Source organism: Octopus bimaculoides, chromosome 7 (genome assembly GCF_046866305.1).
Source record: "Octopus bimaculoides isolate indiv1 chromosome 7, ASM4686630v1, whole genome shotgun sequence".
Taxonomy (NCBI): domain Eukaryota; kingdom Metazoa; phylum Mollusca; class Cephalopoda; order Octopoda; family Octopodidae; genus Octopus; species Octopus bimaculoides.
This window is the reverse complement of record NC_142934.1, coordinates 23,788,854-23,814,872: the sequence shown is the minus strand read 5'-3', so window position 1 is coordinate 23,814,872 and position 26,019 is coordinate 23,788,854. Positions and strand designations below refer to the sequence as shown.

The 26,019-nt window shown below is 37.2% G+C and overlaps 2 protein-coding genes across 2 annotated transcripts; one reads left to right on the top strand and one right to left on the bottom strand.

The window, feature by feature from the left end:
• Nucleotides 1-1,489: 1,489 nt before the first annotated feature.
• Nucleotides 1,490-25,410, top strand: LOC106878875 (uncharacterized). The gene is made up of 2 exons (XM_089354996.1): nucleotides 1,490-2,411; nucleotides 23,928-25,410. The coding sequence occupies exons 1-2, from the start codon at nucleotides 1,640-1,642 to the stop codon at nucleotides 25,274-25,276; spliced, it is 2,121 nt and encodes a 706-aa protein (XP_089211122.1). The 5' UTR covers nucleotides 1,490-1,639; the 3' UTR covers nucleotides 25,277-25,410.
• On the bottom strand, nucleotides 11,770-20,951 carry LOC106878870 (uncharacterized). Its single transcript, XM_014928211.3, has 2 exons — nucleotides 19,665-20,951; nucleotides 11,770-16,492 (listed from the first exon to the last, which is right to left on the bottom strand). Exon 2 carries the CDS (start codon nucleotides 15,989-15,991, stop codon nucleotides 14,882-14,884), a length of 1,110 nt encoding a protein of 369 aa, XP_014783697.1. The 5' UTR covers nucleotides 15,992-16,492; nucleotides 19,665-20,951; the 3' UTR covers nucleotides 11,770-14,881.
• Nucleotides 25,411-26,019: the final 609 nt, after the last annotated feature.

Sequence of the window (26,019 nt, the reverse complement as noted above, 5' to 3'; positions counted from 1 at the left end):
AGACCAAGAGACAAGTTGTGCCAATACCAACCAATCAGAGTAGTGAACACAACAGGGTCCAAAAGGGTGGCTGAAGGCTAGCTGTTATCTATTACATCCGTATTTATGTATATATAACAGAGAGAGAGAGAGGAATTCCCCTCAAGCGTACGCTACACCTTAAAAATCACTTAAATGGCATTATTAAAGACTTTTCTCTTTTTTTGCTGAACAGGATAATCTTTTGAAGTTATTCCACTAGCATTGTAAAAAAGAATGTGTAAGTTTTTGTACATATATATTTTCAGATGTGTTTACAACACACATACTCATTAATGTTTGATTTTATGTCAAGTTATAAAATCAATATAGGATTAAATTGAAGAATTACTCAATACTTTTTAGTAAAGTAGATGTTTATTTAGCTTTTATGAGAAGAGGGCTGACAGTGGTTTTGAAATTATGGCCTATTAGCTTTTATCTGACTGCACTATGCTTGTATTACTTTTGGCTTTATATAGTCTTGGGAAAGTTATTTTTCTAGGGTAAGTGGAGCTATGCGAAATGAAAATTAGGCTTCGTGTATGTAGGTTTGAGATGAAAATGTTTAGGAAGTGGGATGGAAGAGGATAGGAGGAAAGTATGTTTGTAAGATGTAAGTTGATAGAAAGTTATTGTTGGAGGATTTTGTTTGGTTTGAAGCGGGAGTTGTGTTATTGTTTAGCAGAAGTCAAGCATTGAAATAACTTTGTAGACATGTGTTAGATTCAGGTCATGAGATTCTTTGTATAGAAAGCTGGTTTGTGTTGTGTTTCAGGATTCACAAAAGAATATTTGTAAATGAATCAGTTGCTCCCCCAGCTTATGTGGACCTGAGGTGGGTTTGCTGTTGATGTTATTTGATTCCTACTCAGAAATTTTTGACTTTGTTTTGAAAAAGTAAAAATTGAAAGACAAGGCTGCTATAACATTTCATATGGTTACATTACTTATTTCTGAATATTCAAATTTGATCAGTGTAAGCAACAGCACTCTTATGTAATATATTTTTATGTTGACACTAGATTAGAGATGATAGGCAATTAAAAGTATCTCTAAAATTTTCCTCAATTTTCCAGTGCTACACCTGTTTATTACTGTGACCTGTTCCAGCCTGTTGTATATTCTTATAACTAGGTGAACTGATTTAGTTAGAGTTTAGTACATTGTCTACAGACGTGGTAAAGCAGTGGTGACAATGTAATTAATTCCTCAGTTGGTTGCCCAGTAGCCCAATTAACTTGATCATCCACGACTCTATCATATATTTTGATTGAAAGCAACATCTATATTTTGTTCTCATTTGTTGGAATAGTAAACCTATATTTTCTGTCTCTTTCTAACAGAGCAGTCTTTAGCAAAATCTCTTTAGTAATCTTTGTGTTGATATTTTATTGTGCTTATATCTTGTCCTGTCTTTATTTCAGAGCATCTGGTGCATTGTGATGGGAATTTCTCACCCAAGTTGTAGCAACAAATTTATGCCATCTTGAAGACTAAAGAACGATGTTACCAAATATAGGTATATGCATCCTGTTTCCATAGCCTTGGTTAAATTACTGTGAAATATTTCTTCAGGGCTGAAAAAGTTTGTTTTTCTTTCTTAATAATATTTGTTATTATGGAGGGGAAACTGTGTAAGAGTCAGATTAATGGTGAAAAGGAATGTGGAAGATTTGATTTATCTCTTCAGACACAGAAAAGTGTTAAGAAGAGGCCACACCACTGTGAGATCTGTGGGAAAACCTTCCAACAGAATAATCACCTTGTTGATCATAAACGTACTCACACAGGTGAGAAACCATACAACTGTGATATCTGTGGCAAGACATTTTCTAAGAATAGTAATTTATACAGACATAAGATGAAGCATTCAGGACTTAGACCCTATCACTGTGACATCTGTGGAAAAACCTTCACCATCAAAAGTTCATTATTTTCTCACAAACGTATTCACACTGGAGAACAACCTTTTCGCTGTGATATCTGTGGTAAGACATTTGCTCAGTATGGTAATTTATATAATCATAAGCAAAAACATTCAGGAATCAAACCCTTTGAATGTGATATCTGTGGCAAAGCATTTTCTGCAAATTGTTATCTCTCCAGTCATAAACGTGTTCACACTGGTGAGAAACCATACCACTGTGATGTTTGTGGCAAGCATTTCTCTCAAAATGGGTTGTTAACTCGTCATAAACTTATACATACAGGACATAAGCCTTACCACTGTGATATCTGTGGTAAGACGTTTCCTGTAAATTCTGCCCTATCTTGTCACAAACGTGTTCACACTGGTGAGAAACCATATCACTGTGATATCTGTGGTAATATGTTCTCATATAAAGGCAATTTGTCGACTCATAAACGGATTCACACAGGAGAGAAACCATATCACTGTAACATCTGTGGTAAATCATTCCAATACAAAGCTAGTTTATCTTTCCACAAACGTTTACACACAGGTGAGAAACCATACTACTGTGAATTCTGTGATAAAAAATTTAGTAACAGCAGTAACTTAGAGAGTCATAAAAAGACACATTCAAAACTTAAACCTTATCAGTGTGATATTTGTGGTAAATCTTTTTCTGCCAATTGTGATTTGACTAGTCATAAACGTGTTCACACTGGTGAGAAACCATTTCAATGTGATATTTGCAGTAAACATTTTTCTACAAGGGGTATATTAGCTTGTCACAAACGTAGACATACTGGTTATAAGCCATATCACTGTGATATCTGTGGTAAAGTGTTTGCTGTAAGTTGTAATCTGTCTTCTCACAGACGTGTTCACACTGGTGACAAACCATACTGTTGTCACATCTGTGGCAAAACGTTCTCTCAGAGTGGTAACTTAGCTACTCACAAGCGTACACACACACGTAGGACATCATATGACTGTGATATATGTGGTAAAATGTTTTCCTATAAGGGTAATTTAACTAACCATAAGCATGTACACAAGTGATATCTGGAGTAAAATATTCTCTTGGGATGGCTTTAGTGACTCACAAGAAACTGTAGTAACGCCGTGCGCATGCGTAGTCTCACGCATGCGTGGAATTAAACAAGCAAGCTTTCCCGCTTAATTCTATCTCTTTCTCAGTCGGCCGACCATGAGCATGGACGTGTCAAGCAGTGTCGCCAACATTCCAACTCTGGAGACAGTCTCTTTACGTGTTTAGCTGTCACTCTCCATCTTTCGGACTTACGCTCGACAGCTCGCTTACATCTACATACCAACTGAATTGTAACAACAAACAAGAGCTAAAGATGTATATATTTACCACCTGAATAAATGTTGTTTAGGTTGATAGTCTGGAGTTCAGCGTTCCGTTATATTCATTAATTTTATATAGGAAAGTCAGGTATACATCTAATGATGTATAACCAACTTTCCTATACTGGTGACCCCCGACGTGATTCGAACACGCAGCCCGCTGAGCTGCAATAACCCACTTTCTACTAAAGTAGTGACCCCGACGAAGAAACAAACACAGCATGGACTCTGGACTACCAACTTATAACTGGGGAACCCGACTAAAGAACAAATGCGGCCATGGAGACTGAACTACTAACCAGCATCATCGTCATGACCAACACGATTCGACGATTACTACGCAATCAACATCTCCAACCATAGTCAACACGACTTACTACGTATTACCAACATCAACAAGCGCGGTTTTTTATCTCGTCTCTGTTAGAGTGGATGTTTCCACTCACGATAAACAGACAAGAATTACAGCCTGCGATATTTCCTATTGTGTACTCAAAAAAAATTGGTATAAAACTCTCACGTGTACTGACTTTCTATCTGCTGGTGATATCTCACATACATATAGACGGCCTGTTTTTTATTATGTTCTTATATGTCGCATTCACACTCTCACATACACATACATCTTTTATGCCACACTAAATAACTCTTGTTATTCATTTCATATGGTTGTCTTTTCTATCGTCTCATTACTGGTATTTACGAAATCTATGTTATCGTAGTATAACATTATTTGTATATCATCATTGATATATATTTTGTGTTCGACCGTGTGACACGTTTAAATAAAAGGAGTCCTCTGTTTGTCCATTCGTCACCATTTCTCCTTTTTGAGTTCGCACGGTCGTTCTTTCATCTTGGGTTAAGAAAATTTTTCTTCGAGGTTTTCGCTAATGGTCATACAGAGATTTGTCTGTCGATCGTCTGTAAAAGCGCACCTCTTCAAACACTCATCACCAAACAGCCTTTTCGCCACCAGCTTCGTTCAACCAAGATTACCACCGTGACGACAACAATTACTACTACCAACTACAAACATTCCCCCCGACGTCGCCAAGTTTCAACAGATCATTACCACTGTCAACATCATTACCACCACACATACAGAACACAGCTATATTACAGTTCCTGCGCCGACGACTTCACCATCAATGTACTGTCTACCACAATGTCGTGCGCCAACGACCCCACCACCAGGGACACACCATATCAACACACTCGGTTTTGTCGACTCTGTTAGAGTGGATGTTTCCACTCACGATCAACAGACCAAATTTTCCTTGTGTAACTCTCATAGAATATTCCGGACCAGGTAACCGGTCACAACTGACCACGACTTCCTGAGTACGGACATTCTATCTCCTTGTGGGACTCTTGTACGAACTGGATTTTTTCTCTACAGACACTTACTATGTTCTGTGTTTTTTCTCACACACACTTGTGCACTCATACATTTTCTTTCCTTTCAGTAAAAACAAACACTCAGACTTTCACATTCCGTGATTCCAGTTCCTGGACAGTAGTCATCACGATTTGTTTTCTCATTGTCTCATTTGTTTTTTACTAGGTGGCATTTACTGCCCATATTGCATGTTTTTCTTTCATTCCTTCACTTTGTACATTGCATGCATGTATCACACGAGTGTACATTTCATTTCTTTAATTTTTCTTTGTGTGTGTTTTGTGCTACATTCTTGTGGGTGGTTTTCAGTGGCCATCCTGCCTCAGGCATTCTAACAGATTTCATATTATCGTACATTTTCGCACTGGCAAGGGAGCCCTGTAGTAACGCCGTGCGCATGCGTGGAATTAAACAAGCAAGCTTTCCTGCTTAATTCTATCTCTTTCTTGGTCGGCCGACCATGAGCATGGACGTGTCAAGCAGTGTCTCCAACATTCCAACTCTGGAGACAGTCTCTTTACGTGTTTAGCTGTCACTCTCCATCTTTCGGACTTACGCTCGACAGCTCGCTTACATCTACATACCAACTGAATTGTAACAACAAACAAGAGCTAAAGATGTATATATTTACCACCTGAATAAATGTTGTTTAGGTTGATAGTTTGGAGTTCAGCATTCCGTTATATTTCTAATTTTATATAGGAAAGTCAGGTATACATCTAATGATGTATAACCAACTTTCCTATAAAACTATATGAAAAATCACTTTTATAACATAATTTATATAGGAATAAAGTTACAGTGAAATCTATAGTAAAACAGAAAAATAAATTTAAACAATATGTATATATACATATATATACATATACATATACATATACATATATATATATATATATATATATATATATATATATATATAAAGCACAGGAGTGGCTGTGTTGTAAGTAACTTGCTTACCAACCACATGGTTCCGAGTTCAGTCCCACTGCATGGCACCTTGGGTAAGTGTCTTCTACTATAGCCTTGGGCCAAGTGAAACCTTGTGAGTGGATTTGATAGATGGAACCTGAAAGAAGCCCGTTGTGTATATATATGTGTGTGTGTGTGGGGGGGGGTATTATGTGTGTCTGTGTTTGTCCCCCAACATCGCTTGAGAACCGATGCTGGTGCGTTTACTTCCCCGTAACTTAGCAGTTCAGCAAAAGAGTCTGATAGAATAAGTACTAGGCATCCAAAGAATAATTCCTGGGATCGATTTGCTTGACTAAAGGTGGTTTGTCAGTCATGGCCGCAGTCAAATGACTGAAACAAGTAAAACAATATATATATGCAGAGAGAGAGAGAGAGATGTCACTGTGTTTAAGAAGTTTCTTTCCAACCACACGGTTTTAGATTCAGTCCCATTGTGTGGAACTTAGGGCAAGTTTCTGCTACTACAACCCTAAATCAACCAAGGTATACACACACACACACACACACACATATAAAACCGTCTATGTATTATACACTATTGGTAGCCACTTACTGCAGCACTCATCCAAAGATATCATCTTTTATGGATGTACTTTGTTAAAAACACAATAAATATTGAAAGGAGATGAAAACTTGCCCCAGCAAAAACCAGCAAGAATTTTAGATACATTTTCAGCCTTTTGAGCCTCCTCAATGATGAGTACACACAGCCAGTCACATACATGGACAAGAATTTGTCACCTCTGGTATAGAAAACAGTGAAGGTTTTGTTTTATTTACTGATGTTGTAAACAGCTGCCCAGCTCTATAAAAATCTGTGTAATCATCTTACATTTGTTTTCCATGCTAGTATGGATTGGATAGTTCATCACAGTTTGAGTCACCTTTCAATGGGATCCACTGCTTTCATAAACTTGTGCTCATATATGTTATTTGGTTTGATTTCTGTGGCTGGATGCTCTTCCTACTGCTAAACATTTTATTGGGAGAACAGGTATGTTGCCGTGTATACAACAAAAGTAAATAGTGCATCAGCACGGTTGGTGAGGAAATGAAAAATGTAAATGTTAAAGTATTCAGCCATGTGTAGGTGCAGACAGTACTCAATAACCTGGGGCATGTACATTTGCTCAGGTATCTGGGGAGGGGAACAGGAGAGAAAAAGAAAGAGAGAAAAAGCAATGGTATCAGAAAGACCAGCACAGGTGAGGGAGTGAAAGGAGAAAGAGTATGATGTAAAGAAGGCAGGAATGTGTGGGGATAGTGTCTTAAGGGGAGGGACTGGCAATAGGAGAGGTGGTCAAAGGTAAGGTTTGTTGGGTAAAAAGAGCATGAATATGATAGAAAAAGACAAGGTTACTTGGGTTAGAGTTAACACAGGGGAATGATTGGCAATAGCAGATGAGGTCAAAAGTAGAGATGGGTGATGAGATAAAGGCAATAATATTTGAGCTGTGGCAATACAGATGGTTCAGAGGAACAAGAGTGCTGGATAGCAGCTCAGATTTAGGCTTACGAAGGGTATTGGGTAGGGAATTAAGGGTGGTCTGATGCAGCCTTCTCTAAAAACTGCTCTTGTGTCAAGGTTTGTGCTGCCATGTGTGGTCAAGTTATCTACAACATCTTATATCCTAATGCCAACCACTTTACAGAGTGCACTGGTTGCTTTTTTGGTGGCACTGTCACTGGTGAAGTTACCACGTAAATCATAAGACAATCCCCTCTGGATGAGTGGGAGTGATAGAGGTGGCTCTGTGCCAGAAGTTGAGAGGTAAAAGAACAGGTGTCTTCTTGTTGAGGAGATACATGGCTGCCCCAGACAGAAGGAGAGGTAAAGATGATGATGCTGAGGTGTCAAGGCATATTTTCAAGGTAGTACAAGATGAATGTAAGAGATGATAGGAACAGAGGATTGAAAATGGTAGGTGAGTTTGCAAAAATGTGAAAGGAAAATGACAGATAATTAGAGATGAGGATAGGGGTGAATACAGTGAATGGTAAACCTGAGAATAGTTTGTGAGGGGAACTGAAGGAAGTGGGAGTGGGTCATCTCGATATATATATATAAAATCCTTTATATCTCTGTCTGTTCCCAATGCATTCGCAAACGGCTCAACCAAATCAAATCGAATTTTACATGGTAATACTATCACGTCTCAGGAGTGTCAACATGTAATTTTTTTTTTTTTGGATTAAAACAATGCAACATTAGCACTGGTTCTGTATTACGTCTCAAAACTCAAAGAATAACAGTGAAACCTTTGACAAAGTAACAGTTATAGTTTCACTTTCAATACTTTATGTACAGGGATGCTGTCAGTAAGGTGAGGGTTGGCAACGAGTACAGTGAAGAATTCCAGGTAGAGGTAGCGGTCCACCAAGGTGCAGTCCTCAGCCCCCTCCTATTTATCATAGTCCTCCAGGCAATAACACAGAAATTCAAGACGGGATGCCCCTGGGAGCTCCTCTATGCTGATGACCTTGCCCTAATTGCTGAATCACTATCAGAACTAGAGGAGAAGTTTCAGGTGTGGGAGCAAGGACTAAAATCGAAGGGCCTTAGAGTCAATCTAGCTAAAACCAAAGTCCTAATTAGTAGGAAGGTAGACAAAACACAAGCCCCTTCAGGTAGATGACCCTGCTCGATCTGTAGAAAAGGTGTAGGTAGAAACCCAGTGTAAGCTATGGACACATAAGAGGTGCAGCAATATCAAAGGAAGGCTAACTAGCAAGATAGGTTTTGTATGTGGCAGATGCTCAGGAGCAATAAACACTGAAAATGTGCAGAGAACAACCTTTGCCACACTCCAGGGAGAAAAACTAGAAGTAGTTGATAGCTTCTGCTACCTAGGTGACCAAGTCAGTAGCGGGGAAAGGTGCACTGAAAGTGTAGCTGCTAGAATAATATCCTGGGCAAAGTTTAGAGAGCCCTTACTTCTGCTGGTGACAAAGAGCCTCTCACTCAGAGTAAAAGGCAGACTGTATGACGCATGTGTACGAACAGCCATGCTACATGGCAGTGAAACATGGGCCATGACTGCTGAGGACATGCGTAAGCTTGCAAGAAACGAAGCCAGTATGCTCCGATGCATACTCGACAGAGTGTAAGTACCTTGAGACAAAAGTTAGACCTAAGAAGCATCAGTTGTGGCGTGCAGGAGAGACGATTGTGCTGGTATGGACATGTGGCAAGAATGGATGAGGATAGCTGTGTGAAAAAGTGCCACACACTAGCAGTTGAGGGAACCTGTGGAAGAGGTAGACCCAGGAAGACCTGGGATGAGGTGGTGAAGCACGACCTTCGAACTTTAGGCCCCACCGAGGCAATGAGCGGGACCTTTGGAAATATGCAGTATGTGAGAAGACCTGGCAAGGCAAGTGAGAGCATAATCTGTGGCCTCTGCCAGAAGTGTACCCAGCTCACTTATTTGTATCTTTATTTCATTGGACACTAAAAACTCTGCTTGCGAAGACCTGTTGAGGCAAGTGAATTTGCAATTTGAAATCTGAAATCAAAATTGAACCGAATCCGACGACTGGCACCCATGCCAACCTCTCCTTCATTGGACACTAAACTCTACTTGTGAAGACCTGTTGGGGCAAGTGAAATTGAAATCATAATTGAACCATACTCAATGACTGGCACCTGCGCTAATGGAGCACTAACAGCACTGTCCGAGTGTGTTCATTGCCAGAGCAGCTGTCTGGCTTCTGTGCTAGTGGCCCGTAATTTATCAAAAATTCATTAAAACAAATCTTCATGACTTTGAACCTAGCAATGCTCTGTTTTTTTGTGTAGCTATCCATGAACGTAAGTATAACAAGGTTGCTTTTTTGTTGATGTGTCATAGAATGGAGATAGGGTATGTCAATGTAGAGAAAGATGATTGCAAGAAGCATTGCTTGCAGCATACAGCTTATAGAGATCTGGAAAACTAGCTTTAAATGAATATGGTGAAAAGCAGGTATCTGACAGCTTTTTAGAAGTAATATTTTCTAAAATGAGCTGTCCAAATAGTTTATGCTAATGAGTTCACAAATAGGAAGTAATCTTGAAACTTCTAAGAATGCTTCTGATTCAGGAGACAAAGCTTCTCTGGTTGAAAATATTTTCATGTTGCATTCATTGAAGCAACTTTTAAGTTCTTCAATGCAGTTATCAAAAACAGTTTTAAATACAATTAAAAGTACATATTCATTATCAGAATCTTCATGACCCAGTGTTGACATTATTACTGATGATTGTGTAATATATTCTGGAACTCTATGCATGCGTTGAGGAATAAAACAACTGTCTTCGAAATTAAATTTCTTAGCCTGAGAGAAGATGCTTTGAAATTCTCCTTTATCTATTCTTGGTTCTTTAAAAATATTCAGTTCTGCTATTGTTGCCATCATTTTTGTACATCCCAGAATGCGGAAAATAGGTTATAATTCAAGTTGTGAAGTTAAAATACAATTATGGAAAATCTGAAGAACTTCTTATCTTTTTTTGTTGCCAATCAAAGAAAGGATGTCAAATTTTCACTGCTAATGAAATGAGTTTCATAGTGAAAGTAAACAATTTTTATTTCTCTCTTTATATATGTATGCATGTGTTTCTATGTGTACATATACATATGTGTGTGTAAGTTTACATATATGTATGTTTGTGTGCAGAATGTTTTAGTTTATGGAACAGTTAAATAACATCCAGTTTATTTTCTCTAGGGAATTTACTTGGTCAGTATTTTTTCATGAAATGTTAAGGTAACCCATATACATATGTATGTGTGTTTGTGTAGACGGGATCAGAAAGTATCGATAAGGTGTAAATGATGAAAGGCAAAGTTGACATCGGTGGAATTTGGACTCAGAACATAAAGATGGATGAAATACTGCTAAGCCTTTCACTTAATGTGCTAACAATTCTCCCAGCTTGCTGCCCTAGTAATCATAATCCTTTCTACTATAGGCATAAAACCTGAAATTTTGTGGGAGGGGATTAGTTGATTACATCAACCCCAGTGTTCAATTGGTACTTATTTTATCGACCCCGAAACGATGAAATGCAAAGTTGACCTCAATAGAATTTGAACCCAATGTAAGGACAGATGAAATACCTCTAAGCATTTTACCCAGTGTGCTAAAAGTTCTGCCAGCCTAATAATAATAACAATAATGGTTTCAAATTTTGGGCACAACACCAACATGTTCACCCAGGTACTTGACTGGTACTTTATTTTAACAACCCAAAAATGATGAATAGCAATGTTAGCCTTAGTTGTAACACCATTATTATTATTACTATGCAAGTCTTGTCAAAGTCAGTCTTGCCTTTCATCCTTTTGAGGTCAATAAAATAAAGTACCAGTTGAGCACCGGGGTCCATTTACCTAACCCCCTAAAATTGCTGGCCATATGTCAAAATCTGGAATCATTATTTTTTATCATGTACTTGTAGACATGTTTTACAAGTCTTTTTTCGAAACTAAATTTTAATAAAGGATGTAGAATTTTTACCAAAAATATTCACATGCAAATGATTTCATATTGTTTGAAGTCTCCCCTTATAAAGGGGGGGGGGCAAAGGAAAAGATAAGGTTTGTGTTTATTTTTAGACTAAATTTATTGTTTTCCTCTTATGTCACAAACCCCCCAAAAAAAGCTATGAACATTTCATGCCTGTCTCCTCACTGAAGAGAAAAACTGAAAAATGTACAAAACAATGTGTTGATAACGTGCACCAACAGAGAGAAAACACAGTCATTTTAATTCAGCTCAGTAGAAATTTTGTGATCAACAATAACAACTAAAATAACAGTAGTAGTAGCAGCAACAACAACAGTATGTATAGATGTATTGTTTCAGGTGTAAACAGTAACAACAATAAGCTGACTTTTGCTAGTGTTTTGTCCAACAAAGGAACTTGATATAAAACATTTTTCTGAGAGATCAAAAGCTTGGGAACATTTTGTGCACTGAACCAGAGCCAAACAATTGATTACAAAGACTTGTGAGAGAAGAAAACTAATGTACCTACATTTTGTGAAAGATGCAACAGATTTTCTGTTCCCATTCAAATACAAGTTCAAGACAAATCTGGAAGATATTTTGAGTGAAATATGTTTTATTGGGACAGGAAGGGCATATGGTATCAAATGTATTCTTTATAAAAGTAAGCACGGGGCAAAAATGTAAGTACAAATAGTATGCAAAAGTATAAGCTGGTTCTGCAGTATTTGGGAAACAGAGAACACAAAGGCCACTGTTAGAAACATCAGTGACGATGTCTGGCTAGTAATCATTCGTTTATCATTTAATGTCCACTTTTCAATATGTGCATGAATCAGATGTAATCTTTGTTGAGGCAAATTTTCTGTGGCTGGATGCCCTTTCTGTTGCCAAACCTCGTCTGTTTCTGGGTAAAGTAAAAATTCCCCCATACCCAGACTGGAAATGAACATCACTTGATGTCATATGGTCAGAATCATTTACAACCATCTCTTGACATAAAGACAAGTACAACAATCATATACACATCATCATTATCATATATATTATTCTTTAACAAGAATAATACTGACAGTGACTTCAAAGTCTTGGCTTGCTAACTCATCATTGCACCGTCTGGTGATAGCTTAACAGGCCAAAACTTTGAAGTCACTGTCAATAATATTCTTATGAAAAATTATTAAATATATACTTGAGAAAAAAGTATTGAATAATCCTTCAGTTTAAAATAAAATTGTTTTTATTGTAACATAAAAACAAACAATATATGATTTATATATAAATATATATCCCTGTAGCCCCCACAATTTGTGTGCCCTTCCCCAATCCTTAGAGATGTTGCATACTCCCTCTCCTACTACTGCTCCTGCTGCCTGGACACCTGATCACCACCGTCTGTCTCCTTAAAGATACCTCTAATGCTCACTCTCCCTCCTAAGTGTGAATAGCCATGTAGCTCCTCTACTCCAACCTCTTCCCTCATATCTTAACCACCATCTAGCATACAGAAGCAAAATCCTCCCTCTTTGGTTTTGTTGACTTGCAAGCTACATGGTGACCTCAATAGTGCCAGTTGCACTACTGAGGTCATCATATACACACTGTAAAGTGACTGGCATTAAGAAGGGCATCCAGCCGCAGAAACTGGAGTATGATGCAGTGCTTGACTCTTTGGATCCTTGTCGCACCGTGCAATGCATGCCAGCATTGAACATAAATATTGCCCCTATGCATCTGCCACACACAAAAACTATCTTCCCAGTTAACCTTCCTTTGATAATGCTGCACCTCTTATGTGTCCATAGCTTATACTGGGTACATCTTATGGAGTTTCTACCTATGCCTTTTCTACAGATTGAGCAGGGCCATCCACCTGAAGCAATTTGTGATTTGTCTGCCTTCCTACTTACTAAGACTTTGGCTTTCGCTAGATTGACTCTAAGGCCCTTCGATTCTAGACCTTGCTTCTACATCTGAAACTTCTCTAATTCTGGAGTGACTCAGCTATTAGAGGAAGGTCATCACCATAGAGGAGCTCGCATGAGTAGCCAGTCTTGAATTCCTCTGTTATTGCCTGGAGAACTATGATAATAAGAAGGGACTGAGGACTGATCATTGGTGATATATATATATATATATATATATATATATATCATCATCATCATCATTTAACGTCCACTTTCCATGCTAGCATGGGTTAGACGATTTGACTGAGGACTGGCGAACCAGATGGCTGCACCAGGCTTCAATCTGATCTGGCAGAGTTTCTACAGCTGGATGCCCTTCCCAATGCCAACCACTCCAAGAGTGTAGTGGGTGCTTCCACGTGCCACCGGCACGTATGTACATACACACACACGATAGGCTTCATTTCAGTTTCTGTCAAACAAATCCACTCACAAGACTTTGGTTGACCCAAAGCTTTACTAGAACATTATGGACATGAAATTCCTCATGACTCTGCAAGACCACAAAACATTACCAGAACTGAGTCCCATGGAGAAGTACCAAGAAAAAGTTCTTAAAGCTCAGTATTAAATTCAGATGACCAGCAAAACCCACCTACAAGCTTTCTGCAAAAAATCTACAACAAAAGCAACAGCCTCAATTCATGAAAGCTGTTAATCCTATGGCAACCCTTATCATTTTCAGGAATTAACCATGAGACACAAAAATCTTTCTTTCAGCCATGGCCAATGAAATCCAGGAGCGTCATCCACAACAATTACTACAACAGCTAGCCCCTAACAATCAAGAAGTATTGGGAACTGGTATTTAGGAAGGATAGGAAAACATTAGATTTATAAGCCCTAAAATTCACTCCATAATTGCCCACAGGCATATGGTGTAGTGGTTAAGAGCATGGGCTACTAACCCCAAGATTCCGAGTTTGATTCCAGGCAGTGACCTAAATAATAACAACAACAACAACATCGAAAAAATACCTTAGGAATAAGAACCCAGGTTCGAAATTTCCCCAAAACACCTGATGAAGGTGTTAACAACAAACAAGATGAGGACAAATATCCGTCAAATGTAAATAATGTACATTATTCCTCATCTCTCAAATATAGAACTGAATCAAGAAGTATTCCCTTATAGCAGCACTACTCGATCCACTTATGTGGTTGAGGAATAGTGGGAAACAAAAAGGTTAAATAAACCTGTGCTGATGATATGTTAAAGGCACCCTGTACACACTGTTGAGTAATTAGCATGGTAGAAAACCATGTCAAAACAGACTGGAGTCTAGTGCAACTCTCCAGCTTACCAGTGTCTAACCCAGGGGTTTTCAAACTGTGGTCCGTGGACAGCAAATACTTTTTATGGGCAATTTGATTTTATATATGCTTTTTAATCGAAATCTTTTGACAATAAACCTATTTGTCAAATACTGTTAAATAAATAAATGTAAAAATATATGTTATTTTAAGCAAATATTTATGTATAAATTTCATAAGCGTTTATAAGGGGGTCCCTAAGGTAAAGCCTGAAATATAAAGGGGTCCGCAAGTCAAAAAGTTTGAAAACCCCTGGTCTAACCCATGCCAGCATGGAAAATGGATGCTAAATGATGATAGTCTTCATGATCAATAAGCCAAAGCACTAGTATTTCCTTTCAGAATATTTTAACATAAATGTGTACAAGAATACTAGTAAATTAGTAGTCAGATGCATGATTACAAAGGAAGACTCCTTTCATCACAGTTCTATAGTTTGTCACCTGTGTGAATACATTTGTGACGCAATAAAGAAGCACGTTGAGAAAATTCTTTACTACAGCTATCACAGTGGTAGGGTTTCTCACCTGTGTGAATACGTTTGTGACGAGATAAATCACTCTTTTGAAAGAATGTCTTACCACAGATATCACAGTGATATGATTTCTCACCTGTATGAATACGTTTATGCTTGTTTAAGAGACCATTCTGACAGAAAGTTTTACCACAAATCTCACAATGGAATGGTTTCTCACCTGTATGAGTACTTAAATGGTAAGGCAAAGAATGACTTTGAGAGAATGTTTTACCACAAATATCACAGGAGTATAGCTTCTCACCTGTGTGAATACGTTTATGACGAGATAAATTACCACTGACAAAGAATGTTTTACCACATATCTCACAATGGAATTGTTTTTCACCTGTATGAATATTTATATGGTACAGTAGAGAATGACTTCGAGAGAATGTTTTGCCACAAATCTCACAGTTGAATGGTTTCTCTCCTGTATGAGTACTTATATGATAACGTAAAGAATTACTCTGAGAGAATGTTTTACCACAAATATCGCAGTGGTATGGTTTCACAACTGCATGAATATGTTCATGTTGAGATAAAGCACTGCTTACAGGAAATGCTTTACCACATGTCTTGCAGAGGTATGGTTTCTCACCTGAGTGAATACGTATGTGTTTAGATAAGGCACTACTTTCAGGAAACGCTTTATCACAAAACTCACAGTGGAATGGTTTCTCTCCTGTATGAATACTTATATGGCAAAGTAAGGTGTGTCTCTGAGAGAATGTCTTACCACAGATATCACAGGAATATGGTTTCTCACCTGTGTGAGTACGAATATGGGTAGACAATTGTCCTCTTTCTAAGAATGCTTTACCACAGATATCACAACGATGTGGCCTCTTCCCTGTATGAATTAATTTATGTCGAATTGAATATCTTTTCCTTGAAAATACCTTCCCACATATATTACAGGGATATGATTGTCCCTCTGTATCTTCCTGAGTCTGCTGCAAGACATAGTTATCTCTAGGTTGTGTTTCATCACAAACTTGACTTTCACACAGTTTCTCATCCATAATTTTTTTCCATTAAATACATAACAATACAAACATATGTTCCAGTTTTTCTTTGTAATTTATAAATGAGAAATTGTTCCACAAATATTCTGAATAAACACTGTATTAATTCAAAAGAAATATATTCTTAAGGTATATAAACCATAAAAAACTCTGATAAGACACTTCACCCAGGAATCAATTTGACAATGACATCAGGTAAAAGATCCCTTAATTTGTTCCAGTTTTCAATATCCAGCTATGAAAGATGTTTCACAGAAGTCACTTCAAGAGTCATAGTAAATTTTCCAACTACATTTAACACAAATTCATCCAGTAAACATTTTCTCAACTTCACAGAAATTAGTTGAAGCTAATATTAATCCAGAGAAATATTTCGGAGTAATTCAATCAACATTGTAGTTATATGGTGACATGTGCTTCTGATAATGTCTTTAAAATCAAACAAATTTCTTGCTGTATTTCGATAAAGAAATTCTCATCCTTATGTCACCAGACACCCTGAAACAGATAATATAAAATATATAATGTAAACATTAAAAAATATTAAAGAGAAATAACTTGCGCAGACACGTTTTAAGATAAAATATAAAAAAGAAAACCTAATGTTAATGTGTGTATCAGTGGCTCTCAACAATTTTTAGTCTATGGACCCCTTTGATTGCTGTTCTGGTGAACCCCCATAGCCGTTAGATGTTTTAAAACTAGTTTTAGAAATATTTCAAAATTCCTATTTTGTTTTCACACATTAACTTGTGTAGGTTGAACTACATAAAACGTTTGAAAAAGAAATTTAGCTGTTTCTTGCAATAAATATATCTAAAGCAACCTTTTTTCATGAATCCTTAATATATTACAGAGGATCCAGAATTTACTATTTTGCTTGCGTAGACTCCATGGGTCCTATGGATCTCGGTTGAGAACCACTGGTGTAAATGAATGATGAGTACTTTCTGCAGGTGTCTTGAGAAGGAAGATTTGGTAAGGAGATAATAGTAGGTAGGACTCGTAGCTAGTAGAGGTCGATGTGGTTGATACCTAGTTTGAATTTTTAGAGTTCAATATCTTTCAGGAAAACATGGACAAGGAATGAGTGAGTGCCAGAAGGCCGCAAGTCTGGAAATGTTTGGAGTAAAGTAATATGAGCAGAGTTCGGAGGTTATGAAAGATTACAGGTAACAAAGGTGAGACAAATAAGGTGAGCGGAAGGCAAACATAACTGGTTAGTTCAGATGTAAAAGAAACAGAGGAGAGATGCAGTGTGATTGTGGTTGTAGTGTTTTCCATAAGTAGTGAAGTCTTGCCACTCAACCAGATGGGAAACGACAAAAAAATGGAGGATGCAACAACCAAAGTGTCCACCACGGATCCCTTGTGAACTTTGCAACAGACACTTCCATGCAAGAATCGGCCTCATTAGTCATCAGAGGCTTAAACACGGATAGAGGGGAAGAAGTGGTCAAGAAAAACCCAAATAAATTATCGGACACACGATAAAACGTCGACGAAGACGTAGTTTAGACTAGAGTATATAACAGAAATGTAGCACACATATGTACTTTGTTGAGAGTCAGTAACTTTTCAGAATTAATATGGCTTCTTATCCTAAACATATGACTGAGCCTATAGGATATAGTTTTAGCCATGTTAACTATAATGTGGTCACCGTAAGAGACGATACTTTAATAGGACCAGCATTCTTAAAGTTTGTGATGTTTTTTTTAAATGTAAGTTATTCACGAGAAAGGTATATTTTTGAACGTGTTGCCTGCCTGCCTATCTATCTATCAAGTGACAAAGTTTTGATATTATTAAAAAAGACACACAGTGATCACAGCCACATTGCATAGCGTTTTCTACAGCTTTAAGAGTATTTCTCATAGCGCATATCTTCTATGCGGTAGTTCAGCCCTGATTGACCGCACGTACGATCATAGGCGTTCCAGTTACAACCATCCTATATATATTTTAACGATTTTTTTTTTATTTAATCGATTTGAAATGATAGAATGTTATTTGAAGATTTGCCTATATCTAGCAGGTCGATAACCACAGAGATGTGCACACTAAGTTTTTGCTGAGACCTGTTGTGAAATTCAATAATCTTTTGAAAAAAATGAATTATATAGTCAAATGCCTGAAAAATAAATAAATTGGATGGTCCCAAACAGCTAAGATCATAGGTATGCTCTACCATTGCTGACATGGAGCTATAAAAAAAAACAACTACCGCCACCGATAATACTATGTGGATAATGTAGTCTTAGATACAATATGTATAAATAAAAAGTGTAACAGTAAGGAGGTAATACTGTTAATAATATGTCTGCACTATCAGAGTTGTCTAGGAGCGAAACGTCTGTTTGCGAATCACTGATATTTTGCACAAACACATGTAGTAACGCCTGCGCATGCGTAGAATTAATAAAGCAAGCGTTTCCCGCTCAATTCATTCTTTTTCTCGCTGGCCAGCGATTGAGCATGGACGTGTGTTTAAAAGCTGTCCCTACATCTTTCGGTCTTATACTCGACAGCTCGTTATTCTCACCTCTAAAGATGTATAACTAAAGATATGTATGTTTTACCAAGTAAATAAATGTTGTTTAAGTTGTTTAGTCTGGAGTTCAGCGTTCCGTCAATTTCTTTAATTTTTTAGTAGAAAGTCAGGTATACAATCTAAAGATGTATAACCCACTTTCTACTAAACACATATATGATACGTTATAATACCAGAAAGATAAACGGTTAAAGTAAAGCGTTTGATAAACATGCTTTTCTTATTAATTACAACTGGGGGTATGTAAAGTAAATTCACCATTTAATAACATAAATATTCATCTATTTGAATCTAACCAGATACTATTCAATTCCAGTAATTTTTTTCCGCCTATAACAAAATGTTTATCAAAAATATAAGCAATTTCGGAAATTTCCCTCTTACCATCTTCCATTAATCTAACAGCAATATTAATAACTAGTTTTGGGATTCTTAGTTTCGTATTTAAGAAATACGAACTGATGTTAGATAAGATGAGATTATTTTTTCTGTCCCCTACTAGTAGCACGTCAAGTAAAATGCTTAGCGGCATTTCGTCTGTTTTTCTTTCTGAATTCAAATTCCGCCGAGGTCGACTTTGTCTTTCATCTTTTACGAGTCGATAAAATAAGTACCAACTGAGCATTGACGTCGATATAATCGACTTAACCATTCCTTGAAATTACTGGCCTTGTGCGAAAATTTGAAGCCAATGTTTCTTTCAGGCTAATTTTTATTACGATAGTAAAGCACCAAAAACTATTGTGGTGTGATGGAGTAAAAAGACAAGAAGCAAAAGGACAGAATGAAACGTTGGACCGCGGCGGAGTAAACGATCGCTCCAGATCAAAATACGTCTTTCTCATAAGCTGTCTGTCTTCTGACTGCCCCCACTTGCTGGCCTTCGACCGGGTGTGTCCGACTTCCCGTCTGGCCCTTCCGGTCCGGCTTCACAGCCCATAACACCACAACTATTGTTATGGTTAATGTTACTGTTATTGTAATGAAAAATAACAAAAAGCAAATTTCCAAAATTTTTATATACTTATGAAAATATTTTGTTAAAGACGATGCTATGTGAAATTCAATATTATCAGATTAGTCCTGAGTATATAAATATTTCTGTGGTGTACTTACCTTATAAGATTATCAGAGGTGGCAGGTTTGGGAAAATGGCACCATTTTTCCATGCCTGCCAGCACGTTTCCATTATATTGTTCCACTTCTCTCTCCCTACCTTCCTGATTGGAAGTGGGGACTCAATAGTATGAGACATGTTGAATAAGCTGATCTGGATGACAGTTCTGAGAGTCAAAGCGAAAGATCGTCCCAAGGGAATACCATTACAAAAACGTTTTCGAGTGCATTCAAACTACCTTAGCTCCAAAGGTTTGGCTACTATTTCTAGCACACCCTGCTACCACGTAACAGCTATTTGCAGTAAAGGACCCAAAATACCTGTTACGTGGTAACAGGGCGTGCAACAAATAGCAGCCAAATCTTTGCTTTTTCGGGGAAAGAGCCGTTTACGCGTGATTTCGATGTCACATTCGTTGAAAGCATGCGAAATAACCTGGAAAAGAAAAAACTCGGCACTGTCATGCCCATTGGGCACTGTCATGGTATTAGCTGTCAGAAGTGAAAGTAGAAAAATCTGACAAGGAACGTTACTGCTGGTTTGAGTTGATTCTTTGGCTACTGACAGCTAATACCATGACTGGCCGGAGCGAGCTATCTGTCTGTCTGTCTCTCTCTCTCTCTATCTATCACTCGAAAGTTATTGGAACAAATTCGACACCTATATCCATGCGTTTGAAAACGCGCAGTCGCGCGTCCGCGCTAGCTAGTCGTGAGTGGTCGATCCTATTATTTTAAAACTTCAAACTTCATTTGTTTTCTATTTTGATAAATTTTCTCTGTTGAAAATTATATTTTTATATTTTAAATAATTTGCAATTTCAGAAAATATATTTTTATATTAAATTTGCGTGTTCTAATTTGATAAATTCTACGGACACAGAGGTGAACGAGTGATAGATAGATAGATAGATAGATATATATAGAGAGATAGATAGCTCCGGCTAGTCAGTAGCTAAAGAATCAACTCAAACCAGCAGTAACGTTCCTTGTCAGTTCTACTTTCACTTCTGACAGCTAATACCATGACAGTGCCAAAAACTCTGCTGCTGGGAAACTCAGACTTTCCAGGTGACTCAACGGGTCACGGGTAGTCTAGTATTATATTAAAGCTTTGCATTAAGCTACAAAATGATCCTCCTGTTAACTTCCCAGTAACGAACTTAACGGTGTTAAGAGATGCATGTCTTCCACCTCTATTAATCCTTTTACCTTCGATTTAACAAACTTTCTGCATTGTTGCCAGACATTTTCGTCTGTTAATCCATTAACTCGAAAGTTTATTGTATTGAGAGTTGTCTCGCTCTATCTCACATTCATTCAATACGTAAGTACGGCTACAAAAATTATTGCCGTACTGTTATTGTTATGGAACGTGGCTAGAAGCTAAGTTACAAAATTTCTCTATATTTATGGAAAATTCTGTGTTACTGGTGATAAGAATTACTGTGAGTTTTTATGGAAATGAATATTCTAAGGTTAGTTTTAAGTAGATACATATTTCTTTGGTTTATTAACTCTGTATAACTCTTGTTGTAAATAACAAGCAAACGCATGTTCGTGTGTGTTTTGGTGGTTCTAGCTGGTGTTCTTGTTGGAGCAGACCTTTTGTCAACCGTGACCATCCGATTTTTAAATTTTTATCTTTTCGAGTAGTTGTCTTCATTATCTAGTGTATCTTCTGTTTCTTATGATAATAGGGTGTAATTTGAGGGAGGTTGAGCGAAGCAGTATTTGATTGCATTATATTGTTTTGGGAACGAAATGAAGGGGGTTATAGAGGTTCGTCTATAAACTAAGAACTGACGATCTGCCAGAGTGTGGAAGATGGAGACACCCCAAAATAACACATAAAATAATCAAGAAATAACAATATTGATGGCCATAAACAATATTGATGCGATTAAAAAAATGAGTACGTAGACGAGAATATAGTATGTTCAGTAAACTTATCAGTTACGAAGACTTAGTTTGTCTGGCTTAAAGTCTTCTTTCTTCACAACTTTAAATAAATCTTTTGTTCTCCAAACTTGCCAATTCACAATGAATCGTTCCTCCACCCTTTATGACATCAATTTGCACAACTCCTCTTGGCTCTCGCCCTCCTCCCATATCCATACAGTTGACTCAGAAGCTGAATCTTTCGCAATTCTGAACTGTCTGCAGTTATCATCTACACGGATTACACAAACACTGTTGGTTTCTTTCTGAACTCCAAATACAGTATTTATCAAAGTTTGTCTATGCTCTTACAGTAAAGAAGACTGACACCATTTGTAAAGTGAATGCCATACAGGCAACATGTCGAGTGCCTCGTGTTGTATGTATTTATGTGTGTGTGTGTATGCACGCACACAAGGGAGTACTGAAAAGTTCCTGGCTTTAAGGGTGTTGTGAAAGGCCTTGGTTGGAGGCCTAACCTTCCAAGTTCTTTTGCCGGGCTTAGAAAAACTGAAGTACCACTGCAATGAGTGTGTGAATCTGAGATGGGAATATGTTAAATAAAATTATAACTGATTCTCCTGTATTTTCTTTTACCAAAAGCCCAAAACTTTTCAGCACCCCTTCATATGACTTCTGTCTCGGGAGAAGATATATATATATATATATAATGTGTGTGTGTATAAAGCATAAATATACGACAAGCTTCTTTCAGTTTTCATCTTCTAAATCTACTTAATAGGCCTTTAGTTGGCTTGGGCTATAGACAGAAGATAGTTACCCAAAGTACCACAATGTGAGACAACCCAAAATCATGTGGTTGGGAAGTAAACTTATGACACTAACTTATGACACTAACTATAAAAACATAAAAGCTCACTATGATATCTCAAATCTCTAAGTTTATTGTTATTTGAGAAGGTTAGTGCATATACTCATTAAAGGGTGCTTCTGTGCAGCTAAACTTCCCTTCTGTCACACTTTGAGTAATGATCTGCAAAAACAAGAAGAAAATGTATGGCAATGGTTGGAATCAAATCCACATTATAGCACTTCTCACACACATGGTCAGAGAAGCTGTTAGACATTGTAAATTTCACCCCTAAAAGTGGTCATTTGACTAACTGGCAAGCCTTTATTTCGCAAAATACAAGCTCAAGCACACTGTGTTTTTGTCTCTTCTATATCTAAATTGTGAGAATGCCTCACCTCAGATAACACAGCGATATGGTTTCTCACCTGTGCAAATACATTTGTGATTTCTCAACCTGCTACTAAAAGTGAATGTTTTACCACAGATACCTTTATTGTAAAACCTTACACTAAACACTAGCACAAACTTATTCCAAGATTTGCAGCCTTTTGGAATTGAACAGCATCAAACTCCAGGAAGACTTACTAAGGTTATGAGTCCTTATCTAGTGGCCTTCCATCATGAATTCATCCTTTTGAAGATACATTAAGAAAGTTCTCATCATTAATTTCCATGATATTTTTATATCATTGGTATATATATATCATTACCTTACTGTACATTTTGGCCAAGTTATTTGCCTTGTATTGATGTATAATTGTGTCTTATATATTTTATATTTGTATATTTCAGGGTGCTTGATGGCATAAAGATGAGAATCTCTCAAGTTACTGCAAGACATTTGTCTGATTTATTTTAAAGATTCAAGAATGATGTTGTCAGGAACACATGTCACAAAATAGCTACAATGTTGATTAAATTACTGTGGAATATTTCTCTGAATCAGTATTAACTTCATATATTTTCTGTGAAGTTGAGAAAACATTTACTGGATGAATTTGCATGTTGAATATAGTTGGAAAATTTACCATGACTCCTGAAGTGACTTCAGTGAAATGTCTTTCATAGCTGGATATTGAGAACTGGAACAAATTAAGGGATCTTTTATCTGATGTCATTGTCAAATTGATTCCTGGGAAAAGATTCAGTCTGGGTGATGAATCTTAGAAGAGTTTCTTTATGGTTTATATACCTTAAGAATATATTTCTTTTGAATTAATACAGTGTTTATTCAGAATATTTGTGGAACAATTTCTCATTTATAAATTACAAAGAAAAACTGGAACATATGTTTGTATTGTTATGTATTTAATGGACAAAAATTATGGATGAGAAACTGTGTGAAAGTCAAGTTTGTGATGAAACACAACCTAGAGATAACAATGTCTTGCAGCAGACTCTGGGAGAGACAGGGAAAAACTCATATCCCTGTGAAATATGTGGGAGGGTATTTACAGTGAAAAAAAATTCAGTTCAGCATAAATTAATTCATACAGAGAAGAAGCAACACCACTGTGATATTTGTGGCAAAGCATTCTTTTGTAGAAGTAATTTATCAAATCATATTCGTATTCACACAGGTGAGAAACCATACACCTGCAATATCTGCGGTAAGACATTCTCTCAAACTGGCCATTTAGCATGTCACAAACGTACTCACACAGGTGAGAAACCATACAGCTGTGATATTTGTGGTAAAACATTCTCTCTCAGACATACTTTACTTTACCATAACAGTGTTCATACAGGAGCGAAACCATTCCACTGTGAGTTTTGTGATAAAGCATTTCCTGAAAGTAGTGCCTTATCTAAACACAAACGTATTCACACAGGTGAAAAACCATTCCAGTGTAAGATTTGTGGCAGAGCGTTTCGTGTACACAGTGCCTTAGCTCAGCATGAACATACTCATGCAATTGAGAAACCATTCCACTGCGATATTTGTGGCAAAACATTCTCTCAGAGCAATACTTTACGTTATCACATAAGAGTTCATACAGGAGAAAAACCATTCAACTGTGATATTTGTGGTAAAACATTCTTTGAAAGAAAGCGCTTATCTTACCATATTCGTACTCACACAGGTGAGAAGCCATACTCCTGTAATAGCTGTGGTAAAGCTTTCTCTCAGAGAACTTCTTTACATTACCATATAAGTACTCATACAGGTGAGAAACCATACCATTGTGATATCTGTGGTAATTCATTCTCTAAAATGAGCACTTTGTCTTCCCACAAGCGTATTCACACTGGTGAGAAACCCTATCACTGTGATATCTGTGGTGAAAAGTTCTCCCAGCTTGGCAATTTATCTCGCCACAAACGTATTCATACAGGTGAGAAGCTACATTCTTGTAATATCTGTGGTAAACAGTTTTCTGAAAGGACATCTTTACTGTACCATGTAAGTAATCATACAGGAGAGAAGCCATTCCACTGTGATATATGTGATAAAACTTTTTCTCAGAACAGTTTCTTAAACAAGCATAAACGTATACACACAGGTGAGAAACCGTACTCCTGTGATATCTGTGGTAAAGCATTCTTTCAAAGAAGTGCTTTATCTTGTCACAAACGTATTCACACAGGTGAAAAGCCATACCAGTGTGATGTCTGTGGTAAAACATTCTCTCAAACTGGTCATTTATCTTGCCATAGACGCATTCACACAGGTGAGAAACCATACCACTGTGATATCTGTGGTAAAACATTCACTTTAAGTAGCAGGTTGAGAAACCACAAATGTATTTGCACAGGTGAGAAACCATATCGCTGTGTTATCTGTGGTGATGCATTCTCACAAAATGCTGATTTGTCTAGACATGCACAAATCCATACTAGAGAGAAGTTGTTGTAATGGTACTGTGATATCTAGTCAAAGAATCTCTCTTTGTAGTTACATATCTAATCACTATGGTGAGGGAAGGTGCATGGTTCAGTAGTTAGCGCATCAGGCTCACAATCAATAGGTAGTGAGTTCAATTCCTGGACTGGCCTGTGTGTGGTGTTCTTGAGCAAAACACTTTATCATTCAACTACTACCGTAGTTGAATAGTATTCTTAAGGCCACAGTTTACTCACATGCAGCATCTTTCAGAGCTTGTTGCTAATTCAGTTCTTAACTAAATGGAAAACCATTAACATTTTTGAAGAGGACTATAGTGCATGGAGAAGCCTAAGCATTCCCTCAAAATTTATACAACAATACCCTTGACATCTTTTACAAGATATTGAATATAACTAAATTGTCTATGTGTGACCATCCACTACATGGTAGAAATAGCAACCAAATCTACCCGAAATTAAAGGAAAAGTTATAAAAAAGGGCAGATGCATTAGATAGTTGTCCTTCATACACAATACACAAACTGAAGATATGATTATCATCATAGTAAAGCCTTTCATGATAGGTGTCCTTAGTAACTAGGACTTACTTGGGCCTTACAAATGGCAACTATAATCATATTTGCTAATTTCCAAGACTGAACTTTAATGTAACTTCATCACACATACATTATTTAATTACACTAAAGAATTCAATATCTTCATTTCTTGATGTTTGTTATTATTGCCTCTATTTTTAAAAAAAAATTTAAATCG

What these genes read in the sequence shown, in the direction of transcription:
- LOC106878875 (XM_089354996.1), top strand. Translation starts at nt 1,640, where the DNA reads ATGGAGGGGAAACTGTGTAAGAGTCAGATTAATGGTGAAAAGGAATGT. An exon ending in TCACACAGGAGAGAAACCAT is followed by an intron (nt 2,412 to 23,927) that starts ATCACTGTAACA and finishes AGAAGAAGCAAC; the next exon opens with ACCACTGTGATATTTGTGGC.
- LOC106878870 (XM_014928211.3), bottom strand. Translation starts at nt 15,991, where the DNA reads ATGGATGAGAAACTGTGTGAAAGTCAAGTTTGTGATGAAACACAACCT.